General features: G+C 37.3%; 4 protein-coding genes and 1 pseudogene across 6 annotated transcripts; 2 read left to right on the top strand and 3 right to left on the bottom strand.

Moving 5' to 3' along the window:
- Window positions 1–504: 504 nt before the first annotated feature.
- LOC119996344 (3-dehydroquinate synthase homolog) lies at window positions 505–3,693 on the top strand. Of its 3 annotated transcripts, XM_038842931.1 has the most exons (10): window positions 505–598; window positions 704–973; window positions 1,141–1,307; window positions 1,878–1,976; window positions 2,102–2,170; window positions 2,245–2,385; window positions 2,465–2,554; window positions 2,815–2,982; window positions 3,285–3,363; window positions 3,449–3,693. In XM_038842931.1, the coding sequence occupies exons 1-10, from the start codon at window positions 508–510 to the stop codon at window positions 3,574–3,576; spliced, it is 1,302 nt and encodes a 433-aa protein (XP_038698859.1). In that variant the 5' UTR covers window positions 505–507; the 3' UTR covers window positions 3,577–3,693. The 3 variants fall into 3 exon arrangements, 2 of the variants coding, with proteins under 2 accessions (XP_038698859.1, XP_038698860.1); XR_005467849.1 differs by lacking the exon at window positions 3,449–3,693 and having other exon boundaries at window positions 2,681–2,982; XM_038842932.1 differs by lacking the exon at window positions 2,102–2,170.
- Window positions 3,694–3,986: 293 nt separating this feature from the next.
- On the bottom strand, window positions 3,987–9,052 carry LOC119996343 (probable serine/threonine-protein kinase PIX7). Its single transcript, XM_038842930.1, has 7 exons — window positions 8,560–9,052; window positions 7,919–8,112; window positions 6,741–7,078; window positions 6,464–6,599; window positions 5,442–5,578; window positions 5,241–5,364; window positions 3,987–4,619 (listed from the first exon to the last, which is right to left on the bottom strand). Exons 2-7 carry the CDS (start codon window positions 8,100–8,102, stop codon window positions 4,090–4,092), a joined length of 1,449 nt encoding a protein of 482 aa, XP_038698858.1. The 5' UTR covers window positions 8,103–8,112; window positions 8,560–9,052; the 3' UTR covers window positions 3,987–4,089.
- A 1,805-nt stretch (window positions 9,053–10,857) lies between these two features.
- LOC119997649 (homeobox-leucine zipper protein HAT7-like) lies at window positions 10,858–12,418 on the bottom strand. Its single transcript, XM_038844794.1, has 3 exons — window positions 12,098–12,418; window positions 11,621–12,021; window positions 10,858–11,321 (listed from the first exon to the last, which is right to left on the bottom strand). The coding sequence occupies exons 1-3, from the start codon at window positions 12,222–12,224 to the stop codon at window positions 10,989–10,991; spliced, it is 861 nt and encodes a 286-aa protein (XP_038700722.1). The 5' UTR covers window positions 12,225–12,418; the 3' UTR covers window positions 10,858–10,988.
- Window positions 12,419–15,729: 3,311 nt separating this feature from the next.
- LOC119995882 (uncharacterized protein At5g39865-like) lies at window positions 15,730–17,982 on the top strand. Its single transcript, XM_038842349.1, has one exon. The coding sequence runs from the start codon at window positions 16,325–16,327 to the stop codon at window positions 17,654–17,656; it is 1,332 nt and encodes a 443-aa protein (XP_038698277.1). The 5' UTR covers window positions 15,730–16,324; the 3' UTR covers window positions 17,657–17,982.
- Window positions 17,983–19,674: 1,692 nt separating this feature from the next.
- On the bottom strand, window positions 19,675–20,372 carry LOC119996855 (annotated as a pseudogene).
- Window positions 20,373–20,933: the final 561 nt, after the last annotated feature.

Below are 20,933 nucleotides of genomic sequence, written 5' to 3'. Positions count from 1 at the left end.
TTTCATGCCTTTGTCTTAGAGCTTTTATTTGGCAATGAAGGCAATGTTGTTTAAGAACAAACAAGAAGAATAAAACTGTGCAATCCCATAATATTACATTGAACTTTGAAGGATTACCATACTGCTTTCATGCACTTTCTAGTTATCATTTCTCTGTCATTTGCATAAGCAGGGTTGATCTCATTTAACTTTTGATTTGAGAAATGTAAAAGAAGCTGAAAGAAATGGATTCAAGCCTAAGCAAAACAATGCGTGTGCTTTTGCTTGAATAATGTCGAATTATTATCTAATTCAACTTCAGATTGAGAAATTAAGGGAAACCCAAGAGTTTGGAGCTTGGCATGAAAATGAAATTTTTATGAATCGCTGATGGGCTTCAATATTATGTTGCTCCCATTCTTAATGGCCCATTATTTTGACTTAAATGGGCCGAAGCCCACTTTACTGAATCCAATCTGGACTTTAAGCCTAGTGAGTTGTGAATAACCCATTAGCAGTAAACCAGAAATGTTTGGAATAGCCCCTCTGCTACCTGGTTCTACTTCTACCAGTACAGCCAGAATTCCTCCGCAGCTCCCCTGCTTCACTCTCAAGACCGGTAATCTTGCGTATCAACTCCATGTCGTATTAGTTTTTTCGCCACCCAATTGAACTTCCCTTTTTGTTTAAGTGGTTTTGTCTCTGAATTGGTTGATATGTATAGAGAAATGGAGCACCTGCAGATTGGTTGATTTGGACAATGATTTGGTGACTGCTATTAATTATGGTCATTTGAGGAAAACCCGGATATCAAACAACTCTTTTATCACTCGGTATTCTTCTGCTTCTACAATGGCTTCGGGTCTGTATGACCAATCGAAGAGGGTTTGGATATGGACGAAAAGCAAGCAAGTGATGACTGCTGCCGTGGAGAGGGGATGGAACACTTTCCTTTTCTCATCAAAAAATCGACAACTTGCCGATGAGTGGTCATGTAAAGACTAATAAACAACTCTTCTTATTTTTCTGATCAAACATTTACTCTATGGATAATGGGCTGATGATAATATGCATTCTTTCAATGTTCTTGTTTGTACTTTGTACATTAGCTCATTGAATTTGTATATCATAGTATTGAATTCGTGGTTATTGAATGAGCAGCAATGGCCTTGATAGAACCTCTTTTCATTGAAGAGGCAGATCTTCTTGATAGTGAACACAAAAGGGTTGCCACAATTTTGGCAGTTTCAACGCCACAAGAATTGGAAAAGCTTCAACCAGAAAACTGGATGGCTGAGAATGTTCTCGTCGATCTACTTGATTGGCAGGTATTTTGTCCCATTAAAGTTTCAGGCAGTATTATACTCAAAAAGTCTTTAAATATCCTAGCTTTTGATTAGGGTTTATTGTTATTGGTTTATATAATTATATGCATAATTTTCAGCTTTACTAATTCAACAAGGATTACTACACTGATGAACTGTGAATTGGGTGGTTGATGTGCGTGTGGAATGTATACTATCATTTATACCCGTATTCATCACATATGCTTCTTATAAAAAGCACATCATCACATTCTGTATCAGTAGCTAATTGGTTACAGATATTTTCACAAATTATAACTGTGAAATGTTCAATATTTCCTCTATTATGTGGATGTTTCAATGCCCTTGACAAACACTTGTGCTGAGAGAAATATTCATACTCATCACCCATATCATTCATTTATGTTTTGGAAAGTGTTATACTTATAACCGATTGATAGAGTTATGTCAAGTGATTTATTCTTTCCTAGAGTTGATGGTGTTTGTCCTTGGGAAAGCAATTGTCCATCTATCATGTTCTTTAATATGTACAAAAATCATACTCTCAGTAATCCTTGCAATTGCAATTTTCAGATAATACCAGCAGAGAATATTGTTGCTGCGTTTCAAGGCAGTCAAAAGACAGTTTTTGCTGTTTCTGAAAGACCATCTGAGGCACAGATCTTCCTGGAGGTATTTTCAAGTACTCTAACATCAGAACTTTAAATTGTCGAGTGTTGATAAAAAAAATTTCATTAGTTTTTGTGTCATTTGATGCATCCTGCCCAACCACAAATTTTGCTCCATTGCACTCATAGGCTTTGCAGCATGGTTTGGGTGGAGTTGTTTTAAAAGTTGAGGATATGGAGGCTGTTGTTGAGCTAAAGGTAATGTGATGTTGTAGGAATTTGGGCTCCTTAAGCAATGTAGGATACCTTATCTTTGTTAGTATTATTGTCAGGACTATTTTGACAGAAGAAATGAAGAGAGCAATGTCATGAGCTTGGCCGAAGCCACTGTAACTCGGATTGAAGTCGCCAGAATGGGAGATCGTGTTTGCGTGGATCTTTGTAGTCTCATGAGACCTGGTGAAGGACTTCTGGTTTGCTTTTAGTATCACATAAAATTTAATTAATTTAATGTGGTGCTGTCATTCTTATGGGAAAAAGCATTTCTTATAGGTTGGTTCCTTTGCAAGAGGGCTTTTCCTTGTTCACTCAGAATGCTTAGAGTCAAATTATATTGCTAGCAGGCCTTTTCGTGTTAATGCGGTGAGTTTTAGGCCTCGATTGCTGTAATGATACTTCAATGACTACCATTTTAGTCTTAAATACCTTGGTGAGAATTGTGATCCTGTGGAGATGTAAGAAGAATGCTGGTCCTGAAATTTCATACAGCTGATCGATCAAAAGCTTCATTACTTGTCTGAGAACTGGCATGGGAACCTCTTTCTCCCTTTTGCGATTTTCTGGTCTATGTTTCTGCAATACCTATGTAAACTACCTCCCAAGTATCTTATGGATGTGTGCAGGGTCCAGTGCATACATATGTTGCTATTCCTGGAGGTAAGACTAGCTACCTTTCAGAGCTAAGAGCTGGCAAAGAAGTGATTGTTGTTGACCAGAAGGGTCGTCAGCGAACAGCAATTGTCGGCCGAGTAAAGATAGAGACTAGATCACTGGTTCTTGTGGAGGCAAAGGTTTGTGCAGCATATATCTTCATAGGTGAAAGTGGGTGACAGATTATTTGAGTGGATATTTTAATGTTAATCACTTAATCAGTTAATTAAGTTCAGAGAATTTTTAGCAGTTTCCTTTTTTTTATTTCCGTTCCAAAATTTCGTTGTTCTTGTTCACTTGACATTTTTATTGGTGTTGCTGCTGATTATTTCAAGACTGTATGCATCAAAATGCACCTTAAGCCTGCTTGGATTGGAATAAGACTTAGCATTTAACCTAGTTCATATCGTAATTTCTGATACGACATAATACCTATTTGCAGGGAAATTCCGACGATCAAACTGTTTACAGTATCTTTTTACAGAATGCAGAAACTGTTGGCTTAGTATGTCCTTGTGAAGGTATCATCCTTTAGTTACTGGAAATTTGGGTATTTATTTTGTTTTCTTATTGACAAATCCCAACCTTGCTTCCTTTGTTCTGCAGAAAACAAACCACAAAAAACAGCAGTTCCTGTGACCTCACTGAAAGTAGGAGATAAAGTTTTGTTGAGAGTGCAAGGAGGGGCAAGACACACCGGAATAGAAATTCAAGAGTTTATTGTGGAAAATTGAACCAACAAGATTACATATGCAACAAGAAATTCAATCTGGCCTGTTGGTGCCTCTTTTGTTTAGTAGCTAATGAATATTATTTCATATCATAAGGAATGTTTGATTATATTACGATCTTATGTTCCTTTTACTGGAATCAAAGTTAATTTCCTTCTAATTAGAAAGAGATCTCATTCAACACAGCAACTATGCTATCAATTTTAAGAACCAGCCTGACAGAAATGTTAATTCTATTTCAAAATTCTTTCAGCTCTTGAAAACAGTCAGATTCAGGACCCAGAAAATACTTGAAAGTAGATTAAAGAAAAGAAACTGGAACAAGAGCCAAAAAAGAAAACTATGCAGCTCAAGGACTTCAGCATTGATCATCTTAACTTTGTATGGCATAACCCACAAAAACCTCTTCCCCATAAAAGAAAGCAAGCATCAGATTAAGTTCTGCCGTTTAACAAAGTTAACCAAATCCTTAAAGCAAAAGCATATAAACAAGGGAAGGGGGTAAAAAGACACAGCTCAATGTCCAGGCTGTCCAACAAAAGGTTTGGGTGACCGATGAAGATGGTTGTGATGATATGGAGAGGCATTCTGTCCACTTGGTATGGAAATGCTTCTGACTGGTTGTCCATGCCTAGCTGGGATTCCTGGCTGCAATCTACTGCCATTTCCGGTATTTAAGTTAGACCCAAAACGTTCTGGTTGTATGGCCTGGAAATAGGTTGAAGAACATGCCATGTCCTTGAGGTTTGGCAGAAGCTTCAGGATTTCAACGATCTCACTCATCAGAGGTCTGGCTTTTGGGTCACGGTTAAGACATTGAGCAGCCAACTGAATTGCTTTCTGAGCACCTTTGATCGAGAACCGTCCTTCAAGGCGAGGATCTATTAATCGATAGAACCATCGTCTCTCTCCAAGATAGGGTCGTGCCCATTCCACGAGGTTATGCTCTCCATTTGGTCGTCTTTTGTCCATGGATCTCCGGCCAGTCAACATTTCAAGTAAAACTACCCCAAAGCTATAGACATCACTCTTTGAGGTAAGATGTCCTGGCAAGCAATATACAGATTCTGTCAAGTTTGAGTGAATTCACAGGAAACAATTACACTCTCATTATATCTCTGACTCGAAAACAAACTGACAACAAAATATTATGGTTTCAAGTAAGAGAGGGTCCATTAGAAGGAAGGAAATCAGCGCAAACTTCAAAAGCTCACTGGAAATATCATGATGGAAGATGAGCAAATGTCAAAATTAAAGTTACGATTTCAGATTGAACAGAAAAAAATGGGACAAAAATGGAGAAAAAAAAATTAGGAGAGACATTTTTAATTCTCAGAAGGCATGAATTCGATAGTGCCTCAAGAGTCTCAAAGTTGGGTAGTAGGGTATAGAAAAGCAACCATAATGCAAAATTAAGCAAACCAGGAAAAAATCAATTAAGGAAAATCTCATTAATTAACATTAAGAGCAATTAATTAATATAAAATTCAATTTCTAATCCAGTGTCTTGAACAAGTATGCCTCAAATTTTTGACAATATTAATTCATCATACAGTAGCCTTGATAATGTGTAAAAGCTAGCAGTGATTTGATCAGAAAATTAGGAATAACTTCATAAGAAACCAGGAAAAAAAATTTTATGGCAAGTGCTGCTAAGATATGCCCACCTGTCATCACATACTCGGGGGCCGCATAACCATAAGTTCCCATCACTCGAGTGGATACATGAGTTTTATCTCCCTCTGGACCATCTTTGGCAAGTCCAAAATCAGAAAGCTTGGCATTATAGTCCTGCAATTGCAAGTTAGAATATTTGAATAAAAGAACAAGACAAGAAAAGCTTAGTAACATAATTAGACTTTACACACTGCATCTAACAGGATATTAGATGCTTTAAAGTCACGATAGATGACTGGCCGTTCAGCTTCCTCATGAAGATAGGCAAGGCCCTTTGCAGCTCCTAGTGCAATTTTCATTCTGACTGTCCACGGAAGTGGCAAGGACCCTGTAGAATAATTCAAAATAATTACCCAAAGAGATGGATATAGAGCATAGTTATCCCAGATGGAGTGCCTACTTCATTAGAATTCATGGATCAGAACAATAAATGCATTGTCCTAAAGAAATGCTTACCGTAATGTAAAGTATCTTCTTACCTCACCTTGTTAAACAAAAACAGTTAAGAAGCTTTTTAGTTGTATTTTCAGGTAAAAAGATTACTTGCATTCACGCTTCCACCATCACATTTTACAACAAATTACTTACCTTAAGTTTTCATGCCTATCTATGCCCTGCGAGCTCAATTCTAAAGGTTTTCAATGCTCACATTCTCCTAACTTTAGGAAAAAGTTCACTCTAATGGTGTGCATATGTGCGTAGTTGTCAATATATTTTGTGCCAAGTTTTGCCGTTGCTGACAAATTATCTTTCGCATGAGACAATTCCCCCCTTAAAAGGAACATGCGAAATTCCATGCTTTAGCAAAGATTTTTTTTGACTCTAATATTTATGTCTATTGATGCAGTTTATTATCTCACCATCAAATAGCAAGCGAAGGGTAACTTCTTTTTTCCCTGGCCATTATAGGGAAACTTATTAACATCCTTACCATCTCAAATCTAAATTTCAAGCGTGCAATTTTTGGCATGAAAATAGAAATTACTCTTGTAAAGAAAGGTATGGCTTGAAGCTTGATCTAGAAAAGATCACATGAATGTGAAAACAAATATTACGGTAAGGAATGCAGTTTTGTTCCAAAAGATAAATAATGCTATAAGCTTTGAAAGGTGCTGATGGCAGTATGTCCGAAAAAATAAATTAAATAAATTTGAAGAAAGCTAAAAAGCTAAATGCATATCAACTATCGTGTAAAACCAAGTACAAATCATACTTCTGAAGAGGTGATTCTCCAAGCTTCCTCGTGGCATAAACTCGTAAACAAGTAGTCTTTGGTTATCTTCAATGCAATAGCCAATTAATTTAACCAAATTAGAATGGAGGAGTTCCCCTAGATAATTAACTTCTGCCTGCCAAATGGGGAAGAAAAGGAATACCATTCAATCAAAGAATGAGAAACAAGTAATAAATGTATTCCAAATATCCAAGCGAAATAGCATTTGAATGGGCACGGCCGCATGAGAGAGACAAGAAGGGGAAGAGCAACATACAAGCCATTCTTTGTGACCTTGAAGTCCATCATGGTTGAGAGTTTTTACTGCAACAGCCAAACCAGTTCCAGGCTTTACAGGAGCAGTTCCATTCTCATTGATCCAACCTTTAAATACGCAACCAAATCCACCCTCACCAAGAAGGCTCTCAGGTCTGAAATTCCTTGTTGCTGACTTAAGCTCATTAAAGCAGAACTTTCGTAGCTGAGAAGCAACTTTCAGTTCCTCAACTGGATTAGGAGTAGCAGGAATACTTCCAGCATTGCTTGTTGTTGAAGATGACTCGATTGGAACAACTGGTTGGTCTCTGCTGGTATCGTTGGTAGATTTACTTTCCGCTGAATCACAAATATAAACCAATTTATAAAACTATTTCAGAGTTCATGTTCCAGCTTAGAAATGAATGCAATATACGTATATCCTGCTCCATGCTTTGACTATATAGTATATACGCATAAGATACAATCATACAAAATGACAAGACCAAGAAGAAATTGAACAATGCCTACGCATGGCACATAATGGTATGATACATTTGAACACATGTTTTTTTACGGCAAAAACAACAAACATGTGTTGATAACCTTACACAAGAAATAGGTGCACCGCATAGGCACTAGTTAGACACTTATACTTTAATAATTTCTGGACGCTCTCGATTAAGTAAGAAGCAGCACACTAATAACTACCAAAAACAGTCTGATATGGTCCTATGGATATAGACAATTAATCACTTTGCAAAATCAACATTTCCAAAAGAGAAATTAAAAAAGATCGTAATGTAAAGCAAAATACGACAAAACAATTGAATAAAGTGCAATATCAACACATAGTCATCCCGGGGTTGTACGGTGTTTGTTTTGTTTTTTTGTTGTTCTTGAGTCTTGGTGCCTACTTTCCTTGGCTTCAGTTTGTAATTTCCTAGGCCGCTATTGCGGCGCTGGGTGTAACTTTGCTATCATAGAATGAATTGTTGGGGGCTTGTACAATATCAACATGCACTTCACTTAATATGCTGGCAAAACTGAATTCCATGCAAGTGCATCAAACATTTACCGATAGAACATGAACATCAGGCCAAACTCATGAATGAAAATCTAATCGACCGATAACCATACATAGTGAGCAGAGTAACTAAGGATAACTGTAAACTGGATAACAAATACAACAGAGTATACCATATTGTGTGCTAGCACCACTGGAGGAACTATCAGCTTTAGGCCTTGAAGAAATGCAGCCTCCAAAAAACCTTAGTTTCATCCAACAGCCAGGCTCATCATCTTCATCATCTTTGTTCTTCTTTCCTTTTGATTTACCCACATTCCAAGCCTCCACACGGATAGCTTCAGGACCTGCTCCCATCTTCTCTTACCTTATAAGAAATCAAATTCAAATAATTTTCACGACCCAAAGACCACTTAACCCATTAATTGGCAACGCCCCAAACAACGCTCGGAAAAAAATAGAAACCAAAAAATATATAACGATGAAACAAATGCTTAAAGTCCCTCAAAGAGACATCTTTTTAAGGACTCAAAAGCCTCAGTTCACAAAAACACACGACCATTCAATAGCCAGATAAAATTGGCAATGCCCCAAACAACGATAACAATCAACACCCACCGAACAAAAACAATGAAACAAAACGCTGTCAGCCCAAAAAAGGATATCTTTTAAGGACTCGAAGGCTTCAATTCATAAAACACATAATTAATCAATACTCAGATAAAAAAAAATCGAATCTTTTTTAAGGATAAAATGACTGTAATGAGCATAAACCCAGATCAGAAGGCAGGCATGCAACACCAAAATGACATACCTGACGCACATTCACGTCTATCAAAACCCTAGGAATCGCTACTCCGAAACTAACCAGTAACGAGGAAAAAATGTAGTACGAACTGTTAGTTCATGATTTTCAGATTTTGGCTCACCAAACGCACAAACATTCATTCACGTAAGGCATTTTAGGGTAAATGTCAAGCTAAAGAAACAAAATGAGGAACGAATTTCAAGAGAGAGAGAGATAGAGAGCGAGGTGTGGCCCTGAAGTGCAATGAAGAACAAGGATGTGGAGAGAGACACGTGCGTTATATGCGTGAAAAGGAGTGAGAGGGGAAGAGAGCGAGTGTGCAAGAAATGTGTGCATGTCTTGAGACGATAATAAAACAACAGCCAGTGTGTGTGAAGAGTGTTCTTTTTGGTAACGTAACTTTGCTTTGAATGAAAAAGCGCAGCAGAGCAACAACAGAGGAGAGGCCCAACCGTCAAACAAACCCATTTGGGGTCATCGAAACTTTTTTATGGACATTTGTCTTCTCTACCTACCTTGTAAAAGAAATCAACAAAACATGTCAAGAACAACCTCCTTATTGATGAGCCTGTTTTGGCAGTGGGAAACCGGATCGAGGGTTTGGGACTCTGGGGGTTAAACGTTTGGTTATTCAGTGGGCCTTGATTGGTTAATGGCCGAATACCAACAATGATTGATTGCCAATAAAACTCCTTACTGGGTTGGCCCAATATCATCAAAAGATTGCCCATAAGCCCAATCTCAATGATAAGCCCCTTTCAGCCCACGAGTCATTCTTATCTTAGCTTTCTCCTCACTGCCCCACTGACTTGATCTGGCCCAATAATACATAGCCATATTTGGGCAGGCCAATCAGTATGACAACCCTCCCCGGCTTTACCATGAGAATAACAACCCTCCCAAGAACATTAAGAAATGAATAAATCAAATCTTCATCAAAATCAGCAAGATCAGAGACATCGTTTCTTACAGCAAAATAAAGCAATCCTACTACAACTTTTGAATTTTAAAGAGACATTGAGTGTGTGCTCTCGCTATCTTGGATGAGTCTGTATATATAGATATATATTGGATGTATATCAGTATATATATATATTTTTTATTTCTTTTAGGAGCATGTATTTTTGGTATTTGTTTGCCAAAAATTGATAAATTTCATGCATATATTTACTGAACGTGTTTTAATAATGTCATGTTTTATAGGTCAACTATTTTGATAGTTTATTGTAAGACATGTCTGAAAGGAGTGCATTTCAGGCTAATTTTCTTGCCTCTGCAACTTAATTAATTAATTTACTTGGTGATTGTTACCATAGAAGGCCAAACATATATACCTTATATCCTTGTAACGTGTACATTTTGATTAATTAGGGAGCAAGCATGAGATTCGTTACGATAATGACGGTAGATTAAACTAACGAGATTTTATAAGATTATGAGGGTTGACCAGAATCTTATAATCATGTTCTCTACACTAATCTTGACATTAATAAATTGTAATACTACTAATTATGATACCTCCACGTCCCTTCCCTTCAGTACTATAGTAGGCCTAACCACAAACATGCCAAGAACCTTGTTTGTCTTGGATCTCTGCAAATAAAGTAGTGTAATGTAATCCTAGGATCAATATCAACAGGTAGGATGTTAAAAACTTAAAATAGCAACTGCCTTCAAACAAAGCAGGAGGTAATGGGTTCGAATAAAATGGTCCAACGATGGGTCATGAGTTAGAATATCTACTTAAAAACTGAAACGTTTAAAACTTATACGTCGCGTCATGCGATAGGTTCAAGTTAAAAATAGTGCTTTTGACGGGTACAAACACACTGTAAAACGCAAGCATTGATTAGTCCAAGAATTGTTTTGTAAATTTGGACAAAAATGGTGGTGTATTGTTTTGTTGAATGATAGAGAAATAGGGTGGTAGGAATTCACATGGATATCCTACAGAAGAATAGGGCGAACAGTTAGATGCTTTCCCTTGTCAGATGATGAACATATACATACATATATACAAATGTGAAGTGTCCCCTTCAAACTTCAAAAGCTATGTCTCTTTGGCTTCTTTCCTATTGGAGTGTGTGTCCTTAGATTCTCACCACTACTCATCTGCAGTAGCTGTCTACATGAAATTCTTAAACCCTACAATTTTTTTTGGTAAGTCTTAAACCCCACAAAACATATATGTATATGATGATGATTGCCAAGGCAGCAACAATATTAACAATTAATGACGTAGTACTAAGAAGAGAAGAAAAGAAAAAAAACAATTGTCTTTTTATTGCATGGCCCATACTGATATACTGAAGCAAATTTATTCAAAATTCTATATACCAATATATTACATCAACAAAAGGAACTGAAAATGATAGGGAAAAAAATCCTAATTTTCTTTTGAGTAGAATATATAGTACTGCTTTCTGATGCTTCACTTAATGATATTGTTGGTGCTGCTGATTAGGCCATGTCCAATACCCCTGCTGCTGCTGCTCATCCATGGCATTCAACATGTTGCAAAAATTTTGATGATCATCTTCAACAATTTGGAGGTCTGATCTTGATGAGTCTTGGAGGAGTTGTGTGATGCTTGTAGGCCTAATTGATGATGTTGGGAAGAGATGTTTGCTTGTCAATTGTGGTGTTCTTGTGAGATCCAAAGTGTTGTTATCAGGACTACTGTTTTCACTTCCATTGCTCCAAGAACCCTCATTTTCCCTTTTAAGGTTAACTTCAAGGGTTGATTCTCCAGTCTTAAGTGCCAATAGCTGCTCCATATGACAAAAAATAGTTGCAGAATATACAATAAAACCCCAACTCCATGTTCTAGATGAACTTTCAAGCTTTAAAATAATTGCAACTATGTACCTAGTTGACATCAATAAAGAATAATAATTGTACAATAACCCAATTCAAATTGCAGGTTATTAATTGTACAAAACCAGAATCCAGGACAAAAGGTTCACGCTGTGAAAGCGGGGTCTGAGAACGACAAGATATACACAGTTCTTAATGTCTATATTGGCTAGAAACTAATTCATGTAATGGAAAGTATAATTTTGATTACCTCAGCTTGGAGTTTCTTATTTTGAGCTTGAAGGGCATCATTGTCTGCTTTGAGTGAATCAAATTGTTTCTTCAAGAGCACATACTCTTTCTCCAAATGTTTAGTCTTCCACCTAGCCCTCCTGTTTTGGAACCAAATAGCAATCTGTCTTGGCTGCAGACCTAAAGTCTTAGCTAGCTGCACTTTCCTCTCTGGCTCAAGTTTGTTCCCCAATTCAAAGCTCTTCTCTAAAGCCTTCACTTGTTCTATATTCAATCTCTTCTTCTTCTCCCCAAGTAACTGTGACCCATCATCAGACAATTCATCATCCCCATTATGATTATGCAATACCTCTTGATCACATCTGTCAATTCCTGAAAAGGACATTGATCTCTTCATCATCATTAATGGTCCACCACCACCTGAAAATTTGAAAACCACCCATTAAAATAAAGTTAAGCAACAACACATATTGATACAACAAGGATTGGCGCAAACCATGAAAGAGCTGGGGAGGGCAAGAAGGGAGAGAAGTGGGAGAGGGGAGATGGTGGTCAGTGTTGTCTTCTAGGGATTGGAACAAGAAACCATGATGTGCGGGAGAAAAGGCCATGTTAAGATGCATAATATGATGAACTATTTGTGGGTTTTGTTTGGGGGATTTAAGGGAGGATTGTGGGTGCTGGATTTTGTAGTGTGGCAAGTCTCATGACGTGGGGAGTGTCAGGTTTGATTAGGAAGAGGACATGGGAGGTGATGGGGATTTTTTGCAGAAAGACTGAAGGACAGCGATTTTAGGGTGGTAAGAGACAGGGAGGGAAGAGAGGTGTATATATATATATCAGAGATTCAGAGTAATAAATATCGCAGATTGGACCCGGCCTGTGATACTTATGGGTCTCTCTCTCTCTAACTCTTTCTAGCTCTCTGTTTCACACCGACATTTACACAAACACATAATAAGCATATAATAAATCAGCTAATCATTGTAACATTTAGTGTTATCCGAGAAAACAGAAAGATGATGTGAAGTTTAGTTCTAGCAGTACATTTTAAAACGGAAATGATAAAATATTTGCAGTTGAGATTACAGTTATCTCAACGATTAAGTTAAACGCATATGATTCAAGTGAATTTGTGGGTTTCACGTGTCTAATATGACTGACGTGAAATCATGTACATACAACTTAGCAGTTCGGATAACTATAATATATCAGTAGCCGCCGGGAGCCTAAGAAATTAATGATGAATTTGTCAAGAATAAGACTTAACAGGCCATGTGTGACAAGCACCACTTGGCAACATGAGAATCCAGAATCCAAGGAGAAAACTAATACAGAAATTGCTGTAGATGTCTAGTACGTGGTCGTTTTCTAAACATTCACATTCTCGTGTGGACCTTTGCACTCCAACTTGGTCTGGCAACTGGCTGTATGATTTTTGTTATTTTGCACAGGAATTGAATTTTCAATTTATTGCAATAGCCACCCTGCAATTATTTTCTTTTTTTCTTTTGAGGATATTTATATCCAGAATTATGGAGTCGAGTACTTTTAGCATGGTAAGATTTTGGGTATTGTCTCTCCTAATATCCGATAAAACGCCCCTAATGTTGGTATTTTATTTTCTCCTCACATATTTAATTTGTAATCTAATGATTATTTAGGTACTATTTTCAAATATTTAATAGTGCCCCCTTAAGATATTGTGCGCTTTGAGCCCAATGGGCATATACACATTTTATTTTAGAAAATTATCTTGTCTTTCACACTTTCATACTTTCTTTTAACAAGTTATAGGTTCAAATATGAGAAGTGAAATAATTTTTTGAAATAAAATGGGTGCGTGTCCACCAGGTCCAAAATGTACAATATCTTATGAGGACCAAGATATGAAACCCTAAAATTGATTTTTTTTGGGGGGGAATAAAAAATAAAGGCAAAATTGGGTTAGCAATTTAACAAAAATATTGGCATATGGTCCTTGAGCATTCCACATGACATAACTTTTATTGTAGGAGTAGCAGAAAGAAAGGGTCTTTAACAAGAAAATGTATGGGGGGTATGAGTGTGGATCTTTGTGTGTCATATATCAATTGAAGGAGAAATCAGAAGTTGCTTTCACTCTTCCTTTGTCAAGCGTATCAAAGGGAAGTGAAATAGACCCACCATTTAAGCATATACCTGTCCCCGTGATGGTTGTGATGGTGGTGGGTGTGGGTCCTAGCTAATTGCACTGGCCTACAAAAGCTCACTCACATGCCTCTTTGGTGGGTCCACGTTATTCTTTGTTGCTTCACCTTCTCAATATTTATTTATTTATTTATTTTAAATTTAAGTAAGAAGAAAGAACTCTGAATCTTCTCCACATGCCTTCCTCCTCTCATCCCATGTGCTTTGCTTCAACCATAATGTTAATTTCTTATATTCTTCCATTGCATACTATTTTAGTGTTAATATTGGTGTTGATCACCTCTAAATAAAATAACTCGTGATTTCAATCACTTAGACTTTGTTCGGATTGAAAATTGAAGAGTTAAAAGTAGAATTAAGAGAGGAAGAGTTAATTGACGTAGAATGTAGAGTTATGATCGCCTGTTTTTTATTAGAACAAGTTGCTTTGTGGATTTTATTTTCTTTATGATTAAGATGGCAAATTTGTTTTTAGAAATGACTCCCAAGTTTGAAATATTTTAGATTAGAGCCTCTGCTTGGGCCCACTAACGATGTCCACCATTAGTTTGGGCCTAGTGAAGTCCTAGAGTGAAGGCTGGCCAGGCCTTCCCTTACAATTGGGCCTAAAGGCAATGACAACCCCCAAGAACTCATCCTCATTTGACTGTTTGACTCAGCAAGCAGCCTTCCCTTACAATTGGGCCTAAAGGCGATGACAAACCCCAAGAACTCATCCTCATTTGACTGTTTGACTCAGCAAGCAGCCAGCCATTCCTTAAATTGGGCTTCTCTTAAAAACTACTATCTGCAGAGTCCAGGCCCATATAGTTCACTGTTCCATCTTCATTCCAAGATTACACAAATTTAGTATTGAACATGGGTCGTATTGGTTGGTTATCGACCAAACAACCAACTCATTCGACCAATTAACTTTGGTCAAAATTCAAAATAATTCCCAGTTTAATTTCGTGGGTCGGGTAAACAGTTGGCAACCAATTTTTTCTATTGGTTTGTTTTTTTTTTTTTTTAGGTGGGATAAAATGTACACTCAACCTTGGTAATATCTACTCTAAATTTTCACCATCCAAGGGTAAAAGGTCAGGCAATTATAGCCATCAAGACATCTAAAATTAAATCCACACACGTAAAATCTTGATAATTAAGGATGAAAATAGTCGATTTTTTGACATAAACTTAATTGATTAATTGATCGGTTATTGTCGATTTTTTTTACATAAATTTAATCGACCAATCAATCAGTCAATTGATCGGTTCGGTTTTATCAATAAATTTGTACAGTCCTAATGGTAACTAAACCTGCAACAGCAATAACAGATTCATCATTCATTTACATGGGCAGCCGTCTCTCCAGTCTCCAGCATTTTATGCAGATTCATCGTGTACTTGTTGAACAGTGCAGTTTGTCATCGTAATTATTAAGGAGGTATTGAAAAAATAAAAAACTGTAAGGGAAGATGATCGTCCACGTGCCATCACGTGAACGTGATTAACCCATACGTGCACATGTAATAATTAGCTTAGCCGATCCCCATACTTGGGTCCACGTGTTTTCTTTGCTGTAAAAATGAATTGCATACTTATTACCAAAGTTAGTTGCAATTTTAATAAAATTTAATTATTGACTCTATAATTTTGAAATTACAAAATATCCAGATCCATCGTATCTACATTTGATTTAATTGTCCTTACAACAAAACTACACATTGGATATAAAAATCTTATTTGGGCTAGAAAAAGGAAAGCAAACTGCAAAAGAGCATATTGGCCCATCAAAAATGCACTGCCAGTGCTCTTACAAAAGAACTGGACACAGCCGAGCAATAAATTCCGCGATGCACATCTTGGACTTTGAAACTTCCAAATACGTAACATACAAAACAAAGAGTCCCTATCCCAACATAAATTTTCCTTTTTCTCCTCCTCCTTTTATATTCAAAAAGGTTTCTATTTTTACCCATTTTCTTTTCCTGTTTTGAATTTCTAGAGAGAAAAGAGAGAGAGTGAGAGAGAACACCATGGGATTAGCCTCTTGAACCTTGAAATTCAAATCCATCATCATCATCATCATATCATCATCATCATTTTCTCCCTTTGAAATGGAAATCAAATCCTCAATGTTCTCTCCTTTTCCTTGTATTTTGTGTCTTCAATTCAACTGTCGATACATTGAGAGAGTTTCTTGATTATAACCCATCAATTGACACACTGTTTACTTTTCAATAGTGTCCAGCCTAATTTACGCGTTTTTCTTCTTCATTTTTGATGTCTCTAAATAAACAAAAAACAAAGAGAAGCTTCGCAAATTTAACAAATCCCATTTCTTTAATAATGTGAATTTCCTCGAATTGTGCTACTTTCGTCGTCGAATCTCCACCAAAACCCATCCTTACCCAGAAATCCAGCTCATATACACACGAATGTTCTTGTAATTCATTGTTGTGCTTCTTATAAAGACTCGATTTTGATTGTGATTTTGTTTGTTCACGATTGTGCTGTTGTCTTCTGTTGGTTTTTCTCTGTTTTGGGTTTAATGGGTTGTGCCAATTCGAAGCAAAAACGATGCAGGCACTGCCAGGGCCCGTATTCGCCGGTGCCCAAAAGCTATTCGATGCATGTCCACCACCCGCCGGAGAAGAGAGGGGATAGCTATCATATTGTGGCGCTTACCTCCACCACTCTCGGGTCTCTCAAGCTTGATCAATCCAATCAAAACGGTCCTGTTGAAACCAAAATCATCGCCAACGGTGTTGGTTCTCTGATGAACGGTAATTGCCATGGCGAGGTTGTGGTGGATGATGATAAGGAAGAAGAGAAGAAGAAGGACTTCTCGATGGGTATAATTGAGGCCAAGACTTGGTCAAATGTGATTCAAGAGAAAATCCCCAAAGTGAATCCGAAGACACCGATCATGACTCCCCCTGGAGAGCCAGAGACTATCAACACATGGGAGTTAATGGAGGGTCTTGAAGATACAAGTCCATTCCGATCGCCTAATCACTTCCGGAGTTTTTCTTTCAATGTCGCTCGTGATCCAAATACTGTTTCCATGGATAGCCCGAATTCGAGATTTCAACATGTAAATGGCACGGCATCAGTGAAACCTCTTTGGGTTCAACTGTCCGATGAAGTTTCAAAATCAGGTTCTCTAATTCAAGAATTCGATCCAGAAGTGATATCCGAGTTTAGGAAATCGCTACAAGAGCTTAATCCTGCTCACCCATTTTACATTAAGCCATCTGATATTGAAAGGCAACCGTCTTTGGCCGGTGATGGCTTGTCACTTGATATGAATTATGATGCAAACAAGGTAAATGGTGTGATTACGGATTATAAATGTGCGAAGGAGAAGGAGAAGGTGATTGTATATTTTACGAGCCTAAGAGGGGTTCGTAGGACGTATGAGGATTGTTGCCATGTGAGAGTGATCCTAAAAGGGCTTGGAGTTCGAGTTGATGAGCGAGATGTATCGATGCATTCGGGTTTCAAGGATGAGCTGAGAGATCTATTAGGAGATGGGTTTAGTGCAGGTACATTGCCAAGAGTGTTTGTGGGGATAAATTACATTGGTGGAGCCGAAGAAATTCGAAAAATGCATGAGGAAGGGCAGCTAGAGAAGGTTGTTGAAAGGTGTGAAATGGTAGATGATGGTGATGGAGGTGCTAACGGAGCTTGTGAGGCATGTGGGGATGTAAGGTTTGTACCTTGTGAGACATGTTCAGGAAGTTGCAAGATTTACCATGAAAATGATGATGAAGAAGAAGAAGCAGAAGTAGAAGGAAGCGATGATGGCGAATTTGGGTTTCATCGGTGCCCGGATTGTAATGAGAATGGACTCATACGCTGCCCCATCTGTTGCTACTAAGTTTATCAGTTTCTACAAAACACACTTTGCTCTTTCTGGGTTTTCTTTGAGGAGTTGCTTGGTGCACATTGAGGAGATTTGGCATTGGCATGCTTCCTGGGTTTCTGGAACAAAGAAGCTTGGATACATTTTCCTTTTGGATTGAACTTCAAATCATAAATCAAGAATATAAGATGTAAAAATAGTGCATTTCCATCTAGGAAATCATACATTTTATAATCTTAGATTGAAATCCAACTTTCAATACTGCTTGTATATATGATTCCACTGAAATAATTGAATCAAGGGATTCCATTGGTTCATGGCTTCTGCCTTCATGTTCAATACACCACCATTGCAATTTTTTCACAAAATAGGATTCTTGACTAACAGTTACAGAATTCACAGGCTCAAACCTAAACCTTAAACAATTCTCTTATTTAAATGATGGTTAGGGTCAAATGTCTCTGTGACGGCGAGCGACCGACTAATTCTACCCTTATACATTTAAAATTGAAGAAGAAAAGTAAGTTAGGTGGGAATGTGTTAAGAGTCAGCACCGGCAAATATGGGGAAAAGGTCTATCCAAGTCTTTGGACTTACGTATGAATTAGTCAAGGAAATGGGGTCATGGCTTTCTAAGTTTCAACGAAGAGAATCTGAAATCCCAAAGTTGCATTCTTTAGACCAATTCATCTGAAAGCTCCATTACAACCCTAAAATAATGAAAAAGGCACATATACATACAGTATTCAATACCAATAGTCTGTATGTATAATGGTCCATTATACAAAGAAAATCAATCATTGAATCAGAAACAACACTGTAGGGTGGCGCATAGCATCACCGACAAGATTATGTGGGATTCTAATATGGATTTCTGGACAAGGGATACTAAAATAAAACAACTAGTCAAAGACAAAATGCATAGCATTTTTTTTTTCTTTACCTGCTCTGTTCTTCCTATGTTTTATACACTTCCCATTGCATTTATGCACAAATGGGTCTTTAAGCAGAAGACTAAAACAGGCTAAATGCCACTGGATATCTAATCAATCATACTCATTCTTGGGTTGTTTACAGGCAGAGTTCAATTATTGTGTGCTAATAATGGATCAATAGCTTTTGTATTATATTGATGATCCCATAAATTCTACAACAAACAAGTTTCAGTGGTTGAGGAGGGTTGAAACTGTTGATGCATAAGGCCCTTTCAGCATCAACATCCACATATTAAAGGGGTGGTGAATCGAACACCTTGTGTTAGGTGCTCTGTGTATAATGTTTTGCAATTATTGAATCAGTAATTCGTATTGTTTAAGGCTTAATTTATAGAAGAAGCAACTGGGTTCAAAAGATGCTATGGCTTTGTGTGGATCACGTCTTAGGGGAAGATATTGTAATACCCCGCTTAAGTGGACGAGACCACAAATATCTCCATCGTCAAGTTTAGTAGTGTTGGACGAGTTGTTGAGCAGTATCTAAGTTCAAACTAATATGGACTGATGTTAGACCAAAGACAAAATCATAGGGGTAAGTATGAGCTGGTTAAAACGGATAAAGTATTTCTAGTACCGAATTGCGGACTCTTACAGGATCTCAATCAGATAGGTGACATTTTATGCACACATCACGAAGTTGATGTGCTGTAAAGGCAGCCATTAAAAGCCTGGTTGGAAGTAGTTGGTTGGTCAAGGATGAAGAAAGAGATTTGTATTGTTTTGAAGTTGGCAGGAGTAATAAAAGTAGAGATCAGTTGAGACGTCGACAGTTATGCACTCCACAAAACTTAGGCAACTAATACAAGGGCATCAAGTAAAACCTGTGCATATCACTATATCTATAGATTGCATCAATGCCACTGCGTTTTTGTGAGACGTGCTAAACATTTAAACATTCACAGTCCACAGAATGCAACACTATGAATCATCGTTTAACTTGCAAGACTAATCAACAGAAGACCAATTATTCCGCACAAAAAGAACAGCATGACACATACAATACTGTTGTTCAAGTAGACTGCAAATTTCACCTATTCCTTAGGGTGTTCCGATATCAGCTGCAACTTTGGCTGCATGAATCAAAACATCTGAAACCCAAAGAGCTCCATCAGCAAAGAACCGGCTGTTGATGAAAGCATTAGCAGCAGCGGCAGCTGTGCTTCCAGTTACTATTGCTGCCGTCCCAGTAATGGATGCAGCTGACTTGGTGATTTCTGAGACATGATATTTCTCATCAACGGTTTTGAGAGTTTCCATATGAGAATTTATCTTATCTGTGAGGCCGATTTTCTTGCTAAACTCAGCAACCTTGGCTGCTGCAGTGGCAGAGACATGATGGGAATCATCAAAAGCTTTGGCCTTTAATTAATGCATCTTTTCCCAAAACGTATCCCTTCGCGATCATTGTTTCGACGACTTCTTGAGTCATGGTTACTGCTTCTCCAGGGCTAGAAACAAGCTGCTTGACAAGAGTGACCTGTTATGATGATAACAACATCTCAGTATAAGAAAATGTAATCAGCGATAAGACATAACCAAGATCTTTTAGTTACAGACAGAAACAACAAGACATAACCAAGATCTTTTAGTTACAGCAGAAACAACAAGCGGCAAATCAGATCTGTGGCATTTACTATGCATATGAGTCACTAAAATTGTTCTCAGACCATATAGCCTACTTGTTGCTTTAAAAGTTTAAAGTTCCTTCCAGCACAGTCGAAAGTATACAATTTCATTGTTCCACTTTAAAATTAATTGGAATTGCTTATAAGGTGCTTTTCTGTTTCTGCCTCCAAAGCTCTCTGCATAAAATTCACCATATATCTCCAAGTTAGTGAGCTTGAGCTTCGATCCAATATGCACAGGGAGGCTACCATATTTTTGGCCCACCACAAGTTAGATGCTTTGAGAGAAATTTAAGGCTACCAGATTGAAGGCTTCAATATTGTATTAATTCGAATGAATATCAAAGAATTGGGAAAAGACTACTATTTCTTAATTTTTATAAAATCAAAATTGAAATTCCTTAATGAAGGTTGTAACCTTAAAAAGTAAACTAAAGGAAACCTAATCAAACCCTAAACACCCTAAACACTTTTTAACGGGAAACAAATCTTAGTTATAAATAAATAAAATTACTTCTACTAAAAAAAGACTTTTAACGGGAAACAAATCTTAGTTATAAATAAATAAAATTACTTCTACTAAAAAAGATATTTGACTTCTAACAAATAATACTAAATGATTCACAAACAATAAGTTTCCTAAAATACTAAAATCACATATTTCAATCTGTA

The sequence above is a fragment of the Tripterygium wilfordii genome, chromosome 4, assembly GCF_013401445.1.
Source record: "Tripterygium wilfordii isolate XIE 37 chromosome 4, ASM1340144v1, whole genome shotgun sequence".
NCBI classification, from domain to species: domain Eukaryota; kingdom Viridiplantae; phylum Streptophyta; class Magnoliopsida; order Celastrales; family Celastraceae; genus Tripterygium; species Tripterygium wilfordii.
The sequence above is the reverse complement of the archived record's forward strand: the minus strand, read 5'-3'. Positions and strand labels throughout refer to the sequence as shown.

Excerpts from the sequence above, each read along its gene's own strand:
- LOC119995882 (XM_038842349.1), top strand. The coding sequence starts at position 16,325 with ATGGGTTGTGCCAATTCGAAGCAAAAACGATGCAGGCACTGCCAGGGC.
- LOC119996344 (XM_038842931.1), top strand. The coding sequence starts at position 508 with ATGTTTGGAATAGCCCCTCTGCTACCTGGTTCTACTTCTACCAGTACA. Across the intron at positions 974-1,140 it reads ACTTGCCGATGAGTGGTCAT|CAATGGCCTTGATAGAACCT; the intron begins GTAAAGACTAAT and ends TTGAATGAGCAG. Across the intron at positions 1,308-1,877 it reads TCGATCTACTTGATTGGCAG|ATAATACCAGCAGAGAATAT; the intron begins GTATTTTGTCCC and ends TGCAATTTTCAG.
- LOC119996343 (XM_038842930.1), bottom strand. The coding sequence starts at position 8,102 with ATGGGAGCAGGTCCTGAAGCTATCCGTGTGGAGGCTTGGAATGTGGGT. Across the intron at positions 7,079-7,918 it reads TGGTGCTAGCACACAATATG|CGGAAAGTAAATCTACCAAC; the intron begins GTATACTCTGTT and ends TTTGTGATTCAG. Across the intron at positions 6,600-6,740 it reads AAGGTCACAAAGAATGGCTT|GCAGAAGTTAATTATCTAGG; the intron begins GTATGTTGCTCT and ends CCCATTTGGCAG.
- LOC119997649 (XM_038844794.1), bottom strand. The coding sequence starts at position 12,224 with ATGCATCTTAACATGGCCTTTTCTCCCGCACATCATGGTTTCTTGTTC. Across the intron at positions 12,022-12,097 it reads CCCTCCCCAGCTCTTTCATG|GTGGTGGTGGACCATTAATG; the intron begins GTTTGCGCCAAT and ends TCAAATTTTCAG. Across the intron at positions 11,322-11,620 it reads ATAAGAAACTCCAAGCTGAG|CTATTGGCACTTAAGACTGG; the intron begins GTAATCAAAATT and ends CATATGGAGCAG.